Below are 9,574 nucleotides of genomic sequence, written 5' to 3'. Positions count from 1 at the left end.
ACTAAAAGTCTTGAAAGTGATTGGAGATACATGTTAGTTGTCTCATTGCCTTTCCGTTATATCAGTTTCCACTAGATGAAACCTCTTTTCAAATATGTAGCATGTGCCCAGTCTTGAGAGGTGAGTGCCCACAAAACCATTCCACTGGACTGCTTTACAATGAAAGAAAATGGTGTATGTAAGATAGAGCTACTGAAAATCTAAAAGAGTGTGTTTTAAACTGGTTTTATCTCCTCTGGTCCCATGAAAATAAGACTAAATATTATGATGTATTACCTATGAAAGAACAAAATTTAATTTAGAATGAGCTATTGAAAGCAAAGATAAATACAGCATGCAACATTTCCTATCATTCTTACTGAGATATTTCATAACTATTTTCTTTTAAATAAAAAACATTTTATTGCAATTCATAGAAAAATAAATGGTCAAATCTGTGAGCATCATGATTAGACTTTTAAGAGAATGAAGCACGCTGGGTTTGGACCATACTTCATATTGCCTTCTATCTGCTCTACTTGCATGTAACTACAATCAACATGAATGAGAACAGTAATTTTCTTCTGCCTGGTAGAAAGGCTTACTTTTAAATTTTGCAGGTAGAGAAGTGAATAAACTCAAAGTAATCTTACTGACACCATATAATAATGAAAAAATGACTGACCGATTAAACCATTAGACATACTTTTTGTCGATTCTGAGTGGATGATCATGACAATTAAATTTTATTATTTACTAAGCTTTTGTATACTGGGATACCAGGGTCAAGTTAGTTTCATCATGGGTCATTCTCCTATCTTTCAACATTACATTAGGTGCACCATGTGTTTATGTTCTACAATCACTTTTCATAACTTTAAACCAAAAATGTACGAACCTGAATGCCGTGAGATACTCAACATCGCCCATAGGAGGATTCAAGCCACCTGTCCAAGCAATATTTATGTTATACCCTTCACCAGGGCCACTTCCAACCTGAAAAATAGGAATAAAATGCCAAAGGGAGTGAAGAGGATGAAAAAAGAGGAGGAAAAGAGGTTGGGGCGGGGGGTAGAAACCAGCACAGAAAAAATTCTCAGGCATGCTTTAGAAACAAACATCAAACAACATGTCAGATCAGCCCACTCTTGTTTGACAAGGACTGCTCTGGGTTATGCACTTGTTCTCCACTGGTCCACTGCTCCCAGTGGACAATTTGGTAATCTGGTGTAATTTAAAGAACCAGAGAAGGACAAGAAAATTAGGGGTAATCATGCAACGCAATTACCTGAAAGATACAAATAAAAATGGGGCTCTAAAGAAATAAACCTAACCTCATTTGGGGCTCCACTGCCGGGGAAGAAGTTGCCTTCATCATAGCGATGGAGGGAAACATACAGGATGCTGGGGTCAGCATAAAAAGCCTGCTGTGTACCGTTGCCATGGTGAACATCCTAAAGGAGAAAGAAAACAGATGACAAATGTAATAATGTCCAACTTGGTGTAGAGAGCTCAGTTCTGCTTTCTTTTACCCCCCCTCCCTCTTTTTCTCCCTGTTTCTCTCCCTCTCCCTTGCCCTCCTTTTGTCTATCCCTTTCCCCCTCCCTTCACCACCCCATACTTCCTGAACTTTCAGGCAAATTACTCTTTAATGCACTCATTTTTTAAACTGGCTTCTAAAAATCAGGAAACCATAGCGAGCGTGCCCTGGAGACTCCAGATGAGCAGTCATTGAGAAATCCCAGTCCTTTTGTACAATTAGATATTTATACACCGGCTCTTTGTACTCCTTGCTTCAGTGATGGAATCTAGCATCCTGTTTTATGGAGGAATTTTATGACTTATTAACTGCCAACAGTTCATAACCCCTCAGGCTTAATTAACTAGCCTCATTGGCCTCTGAAGAAAGACTAATGTTTAAACTACAAACTAGTATTTTGCAGAAGGATCTATGGTTTACAGAGCTTTTTCACAATTCTTGACAGAACACTAAACATAAGTGTATTCATTGATTTGCCAAGTTCCACTATTGAGGTCAAAGGCTCTACGACCAGCTGAGTAAATTGGCTTTCTTGAAACATTCAGTTCAGTTAGCAGTCCCTCAGCAGTTAGATCCACATCAAAAGAGATGCCAGATGCGGAAAGGACTTCATACTTCATTTTTGCAAAATCATGACGGCAACAGTTGAAGACATAGGAATATGATCTCATTAGTTATTAAATCATCTGGCAGATAGGATGGTGCCTTCCACAACCAAGGAGTGGCCTTGGCCAGTCTCCATATTTCAAATGTTATATAATGCCAGTGAAAAGAAATTCTGTCATTAAATAAAATACTGAAAAATAAATGCTGGCAATATGTCTATACAACAAAGGCTGATGATGTGGACTTTTCCTCTTTTTTAGATTTGTTTTCACAGTTCTACTATCGTATTATGTGGTTAGACACACAAGAAATTTTACAAGTGAAAATGGAAAGCCCACTTGCCTTTCAGTAACAGATAACTGAGTCTTTTCTCAAGTTTCTTTGCTGTCATTTGTAAGAAGCTGAAAAATTACAGGTATGTGCTTCTCCTCTTTTAATCTATCCCTTTAAAATTTCTGATTTAAAGAGATAATTCAGAAGGAGGACTGAAAAAGTACTCTGAATGACAACACTCTCACCCAGACTTTATTTATTTTACAAACACCATGAAGTCTGAACTAAACTTAGTATCAGAGGAACAGTGGTCACATTTTCCTCAGGATGCCTAGACTCCAGGAAGGCTCAGGTTAGTTGAACAATACCAATGGCACAGCAAGCACTGCCCATTGCTCATGCTCTTTGCCAGCCAATGCAGTGTACAACTTTCATCCGTACTGTTCAGGACTCTCTGTGTTGAATGAGTCTTACTTGTACTGCATTGTGCTTGACTTGTACCTCCTCTGAGACCTCTGTGGGGTGATATTATAATGGTTACTTTTCTCAGTTGAAAGTACTTGAAACAACATGAGGACGAAGTTACAGCCCAACTGCAACTTAATGCCAAGATGAAATGCAACACATGTTGGAGGTGCAAGGGAGCACACACTGGTGTGAGGGTGTTGGAGATTTGAAGGCAGCCAACGTAGTGTTAGAGGGTTCTGAGTGGCAAATGAAGTAAAATCTGGAATGCAGACTAAACCCAGAATCCAATCCAGTCTTCAACTGTGACAGAAATAATTGGTTCACTCCAAAACAGACCCAGATCACACTGACATACATGCAAGTATTGATGAACTTGGAACAAGGATTGCAACAACAACCTGAGAAGTTATGTTGGCCATATAGATATATCTGCAAGAGTATGACTAAAACCATAATAGGACTTCATTTTGTGATTGCAATTAGTCTTTCTTTTCAATTCATACTTGGAGCTTTAGATACATTCTTGCTGTAACAGTTTTCAAATAAGAGGAAAAAATATTAAATGGAAATACAGAGCGATTTTTAAATTTTTTTTGATTATTCAAATCCCAAAGCTAGCTTTCTTGTCTAGATTTTAATCTCACCAAGGGTTACTTTGTTTTGAAAAGCAGTAACTTCTCTAGTTAGACAAAGGAAAGTGCTGTTTAAGAGTGCGGATGTTACCATGTGGGAAACATGTTCATATTCTGCCCTTAGTACATCAAATGTATTCAGGGCATATAAGTCAGTTCAAAATGGAGATTTATTCAAATGGTGGAATAAGAAAAGAAAAGCGGAAAGAGGGGTCTTTTATTTCAGTGTAGAAAAAATGAAGGAAAGATTAAAATTTTTAAAAGTTAAGCATTTTCATATTAATACATGCAGCAGATATGAAGATTACACTTAATTTGTAACCAGAGTACAGTTTAATATGTGGGATCAAATATTATTTTTTAACATCTACATTGAAGTAACACACATAGCTGCCAACCAGCATGGGGTCCTGCTGCACTAGTCACTATCAAAATATAGCCTTAAAGGTTAATTTCAAGTCTGACATCTGTAATCACATTTTTTCCTTCAAATGCCAAAAACTCTCTGTTGGTGATCATCAAGATATCACTATTAACATGTTAATTCATTCAGTTTGGATTGTTGTTTAACTATAGTTTGCATACATAAGTAATTTTCCATACAAGTTTTTGTACATCATTGCACTGATCTTGGAGCAGACTAGGGACCAGAATGCAAGTGCTCCAGGAATTAAGTAATCTGTGTCAGCCATATATTTCTCCCTTTTCACCAGCTGAGTTATTCTGGCCAATAGGGCAAAGCCAGAGAGAAGCTGAGCATTCCCTGTCTACTTTCCTAAGGATAGGTGGCTTCATAGGTAATCATTTGCACACGTAATGATTTGCACATTTAACCTTCTCTTGCAAAGCTGAAGCTGAATTCTGAAGTCCTTATTGTCTGAGTAGGTCAAATGGAAGTGATTTCTTTTCCCAACAATTGAATGTAACACTTACAGTCAAAAAGACTTAAAAACATTCACAAAATGCAAACTTTGAATAGTTTTTTCTTAATAAAAAACAAGAATACACATACTTTTGGCCAGCATTTCCAGCAGTTCATTGAACTGTAAGACTCAAATCAGCAAACAGTTACAACATAGAGTGGAAGTGATTTTTTCAGAAATACTGGTTTCTTGCAGTTTATAATTATGTTCCTAAGTGATAGTAGAACACTCTGAGAAATATTTGAAAGAGATTCTAAGAATATCTGCCCGTATACTCACATACTCATTCTGCCATTCATATTTCACTTGCCATGCCTTCTCCCACACTCCCCCTCTCTCTGCTTCTCTTCAACAGCCAGTACGCATGTTTTACTGAACAAAAGTGCTAGATGGTAAGGCCATGACTTCACTATAAGATTTAATTATGAGTGCAGATATGAACAAGATTTAGACTATTAAGCCCTGCACTTCAAAAACCCTTTAACATATTTTGTTCTTAAATCTTTTATCACCTGCAAAAATTAATTAAGTGCAGATGTAACAGGTTAGGTTTTGATGCCAGGGTTCATTTCCTGTCTATGCTTTGTCAGACACCCTATTACACCTCCTCATGAACTGTAGGAAAACAAAAATGGTGCTCATAAATCAGCATTCAACTTTCCTTGGGCTGTGCATTGGGCTGATCCTTTAAGTGCAAGGCAGAGCCTCAATTCATTATTCATGAAAATAATATAGACAATATGCCAAATGTCATGTGCATTTAAATACTCCATTTGTTAAACATATTAAGTATTGTGTAAGAATGCCTTCTATTAAAATACAAGACTAATCCAATGAAGTGGATTTTTAATCACGCAGCTTTTCTTTGGGGAACCATCAAAAGCTGGCATACACGACTTGAAAACTTCTTAGAGGGAATGATCTGTTGATTTGTTTAATAATATCGAAGTTACACAACAAGTCGAATCATTGCTAGCTGGGGGAAGTGGTGAATTTGGTTACCAAAGCAACAACATTCTTTAAAGCACATCTAACTATTTAAAGTTTCTATTCTGTAGGGAAAAGTAAACTTGGGTTCTGTAGGGTTATTTTAACAGTGGAAGTATCAATTCATTTAAGGACCATAAAAGTTGCCCTGATCTGTGCCTTCTTCTCATTAAATTGCAGTTAACACCATTAAAGCGAAACATAGATGTTTACGGCTTCAGTACTACCATCCTGGCTTTAATGAGTTCTCAAAATCAGAGGAAATGCACACCTTTATTGCTTGTAGGTATTAAAAGTAGGAAAGTCTTACACACAAATATAAATTCATTATCTTTAGTCTAGATGTACTGAAAGTGCGATGCTTGCCAAGAATACATACCAGATCTACAATCAATATCTTGCCTATATTTAGCTTGTCTCTCAAGTATTTGGCAGTAATTGCAATCGAATTAAAAAAGCAGAACCCCCTGTGGAATAGAGAAGAACAGAAATAAGAAAGCAAATCAGTCAGGAAAACAGCTATAAATAATGTTCAGAGCATTTTTAAAAATGCTATATGATCTCTGAGGCCATAAATCTGCTTCTGGGAGTACCTAGAAAGCCTTTTCAGTCATCTGCTAACAATTACAGTTCTTCAGAGACATGCACAACGCAGGTGATTGCCAGTAACCTTAGTGCTCCAAGATGGGCAATATTCCCTGGTACTTACATGGCTGTTGATTCTTCAGCATGATGGCCTGGGGGCCTTACAACAGCAAAGCCATTCTGCAAGAACAAGATAGCTTTTCAATTATCAGCTTAAAAAAATACTTCACTGAGTGCAAAACAGAGCAGCAGGCAGACTGGATTGAAATCTATTAGAAGCTCTTGAGCAATTTTTCTGTCCAATCACCCTTTCATAGCACTGCCAGAAATAATATATTTGAGAACAGGGGCATATAAGCTTATATAAATACACACACGCACACACATACATACACACACAACATGATCTAAAGAGGAGGAAAAAGGCAGGTTGAGAAAGCTGTAGTTATTCATTCTGCTGTCTAGAATTCACATTTAAAAGGAAACAGAGACTACTGATCCATTCTTGATCTAAGTTTGTGTAAACTTACATTGTTCCAGCTTGAGATTCTTCAAAACAAAAGCAGTTTGAGGTATATATTTTACATGATTATTCAGTGTTGACCCTGCCTTCTGTATGGTCTAAATGATAAATTCAGACACACATGCACTCCTAACAGCAGAATAAGGACAACAATGAATATCCCATATTTCTGCAAACCATAAATTAAACTTGGGAACCTGCTACACTCACAAGTTTAATAGATTCCCTACAGTCAATTTCTAATGCACTTCCTAGGATTGTATATAAATTTCAGAAAGTACAGTATTAGCATCAGTGATGATCAAGGAATTTTTTGCCTCTAGAGCCACTGAAGATAAAAGAGAAATGAAATTTCCCTCCTTTCAGTGCGGGTAAGATAAAGGGAACATATATAAGTACTAGCAAGGTAGTTCTGTTCAGAAAGTCAGATATATTCATGAAACAGTGTCTCGTATCAAACTTCTCTTACAACAGTCAGACTTGGGAGTAACACCATTACTTCCTCAACTTCACTCTTTATTTCAGCTACTCAACACAGTTAATCTCTTCTGTTTGGCTACATATTTGACACCAAATTAGTGACAATTAACACATTCATAAAAATAAGAAATTATAATCTGTGCATTACTATATCAGTCAGACTTGTCTTTTCAAGCAGCCTCACAAAAAATACCATGTGTATGTATGGCTGCAAGACAAACCAAGCATTGTATTTTCAGAGAGGATAGGACAGGAAGAAAAAGGATGGAATATTTCTATATTTTAACAGTCAGTATTAAAGTAGTCCAGTTTGATATACTTAAGGTAGTTAAATGTCAATGTTTCGGCCTTTACACATCTGAAACAAACATGATAATCACTGAACTTTCAGTCATGTGTGTGTAAATTAGGAGGAACAACATAACAGTTAGTAGAGGTACATTGGTGCCTGTGAAATCTTGAAATCTGTTTATTTACAATCTTATGGATGTGTGTTTGTGTGTACCTGTGCAACTGTTTACTTATGTTGTTTCACTGGCATGAATTTATAAACAAATACTGCCAGGCTATCTCATAGAATTTGCTGCTAAACGTAATCCAAGCAGCCAGCTGCAAAATTTTGTGGAGCGTGGCCAAAGTTCTATCAGACAACAGCAAAGTTAAACTATAATGCAAATGGAGTACATCTGTAAGAGTGGTTCTTCTGGCCAACATTTAAAGAATCTGGGGGACTTGACATCATGCTTTCTGTTGTAATAGATGTCCATATTAGAAAAAAAAAAAACACACAAAAAAACCCCATACACAGAAAAATATATACATTCATATTTCAGCAGACATTCCTGGAAGTGGAATATAAATTGCTTATAGATCAAACACACCATCAAAACAAAGGCCTTATGGACTGCACCAATCTTCAGAACCAAACCAGCTTTACACTCTTAGCCAAAGCCCTATTTCTTATCCTTCTGAGGGATTTTATCATTCCTTTTTCACACAAAACATGACTTAGAGAAGAATTCTGTGAAGAATTGTCTTGTAGGATTTATCAAAAACCAAGGTATGTTTATGATGAGGAATGTACAGATAACAAAGTGAAAGAAGACTCAGAGAAGAGGGTATTACTAGAGAGAGAGCATCATGCTACCTGTATTTTGTTCTCTCTGTATTTGGAAAAAGTCCGTGCAAAGCTTATTGCTGCCCCTGCTCAGCTCAGAGCTCATTATCATCTAACTTTATCAGCATTCCCAAAATATCAATATAATTAAGATGATTTTCTCTGGGAGTATTTCATGGCACAATACAGAGATGGAAAAATTCAACACTGATGTTTTTGATAACACAAGAGTTACAGTACAGGCTTCTCTTTTCTATTCCCTTACTCTGGTGAGACTGTTTGGAAGCCCAGTTTTGCTATAGTTAGATAATTTCTGTAGTCAGAGCTTAAGTTAATTATTACAGTTCTCCATGCAGGGCATTCACATCAGTGTTGTGACCATTTTTATATGTGTTTACATTACAAGAACATCAGTATTCACAGGGGGAATGGTCTTTTTTAAAAAACTACAATGCCATATGTTATGTTGATGATAAAGCATATGATACAATCAAATTTTACCAAACACTGAAGACTAGTTACCGGATAGTATTAACAGCAATTTTTGTGTAATTGGTAAAACACTTCATTTCTCCTACTTTCAAACTTTGCAGGAACACGGTGTACATTAGCACAACGGAACGTGAATTCATTTATTTAGGCAACATTTAAATACCAGACAGTGAGCTCAGAACAGTAGACAGAAAGGCAAAAATCTGCTTTAAGGACAGAAACACTAACAGAGAGCAATATGTTGAAAATGAAGCCAACACACATAAATTCAAAGCATTTTTGTACAGAGCCTTATTTATACTAGGATACAGACACCTTTATGTGTAGACAGAACATTAAACTGACTGACAGACAAGAATATTAGAAAAATGATTCATGTCTGTGCCTTTATATGATTACCTTTAGTTAAATTTGAGAATAAAGAATAAAGACTGAATAGAGATATTCTAAACTCTGTGCTTGTTTCAACAAAGAACAAAATGAAGCCTGCCCAAATTCATTTACAAAGAAAGTCCATTGCAGATAGAGCCACTCAGTTGGATCTTTAACAAAAACTGAGAAAAAATGTTAACATTTTCCGCAGTAAGCTAAGTATTCTCTTCTTTCATGACTCCAAATAGGTAGTCAGATGCTTGATTTCCCAAGAACAGAGCTATACATCCTACTGTGGCCTTCTTGTCTTTGGTGGTACAGTTGATTCCACTCTGTGGTATGCTGGGTTAGCGTGTTGGGCTATATTATGCTTGGGCATCTACTATACCTCTGCCTGAACCTTTCCAAAACAAGTACGCAAAGCAATACCATAATACAAGTCATCACTCCATGGCTTGTGACTGGCTGTCTACAGCAGATTTCCGCTTGTGTGTCTACGATACAAGCAGATAAAAACAGACATAGGTAATTTTTTCCCTAGAGCAATATGCAGTGACTGTGGCAAGGTGTGAATTGCTCTTCCCTTTCCTTGGCAGT

At 36.7% G+C, this 9,574-nt stretch overlaps 1 protein-coding gene across 24 annotated transcripts in view; it reads right to left on the bottom strand.

Annotated features, from left to right (window-relative positions):
- HDAC9 (histone deacetylase 9) overlaps positions 1-9,574 on the bottom strand; it is a 472,156-nt gene that overhangs the window by 98,351 nt on the left and 364,231 nt on the right. For all 24 annotated transcript variants that reach the window (XM_065051253.1, XM_065051249.1, XM_065051254.1 and 21 more), the window contains 4 exons: positions 6,118-6,173; positions 5,788-5,875; positions 1,314-1,433; positions 878-975 (listed from right to left, as the gene is read on the bottom strand). In XM_065051253.1, coding sequence (XP_064907325.1) covers positions 878-975; positions 1,314-1,433; positions 5,788-5,875; positions 6,118-6,173 — 362 coding nt within the window. The remainder of the gene's footprint in view (positions 1-877; positions 976-1,313; positions 1,434-5,787; positions 5,876-6,117; positions 6,174-9,574) is intronic.

The sequence above is a fragment of the Columba livia genome, chromosome 2 (assembly GCF_036013475.1).
Source record: "Columba livia isolate bColLiv1 breed racing homer chromosome 2, bColLiv1.pat.W.v2, whole genome shotgun sequence".
Classification (NCBI taxonomy): domain Eukaryota; kingdom Metazoa; phylum Chordata; class Aves; order Columbiformes; family Columbidae; genus Columba; species Columba livia.
The sequence above is the reverse complement of the archived record's forward strand: the minus strand, read 5'-3'. Positions and strand labels throughout refer to the sequence as shown.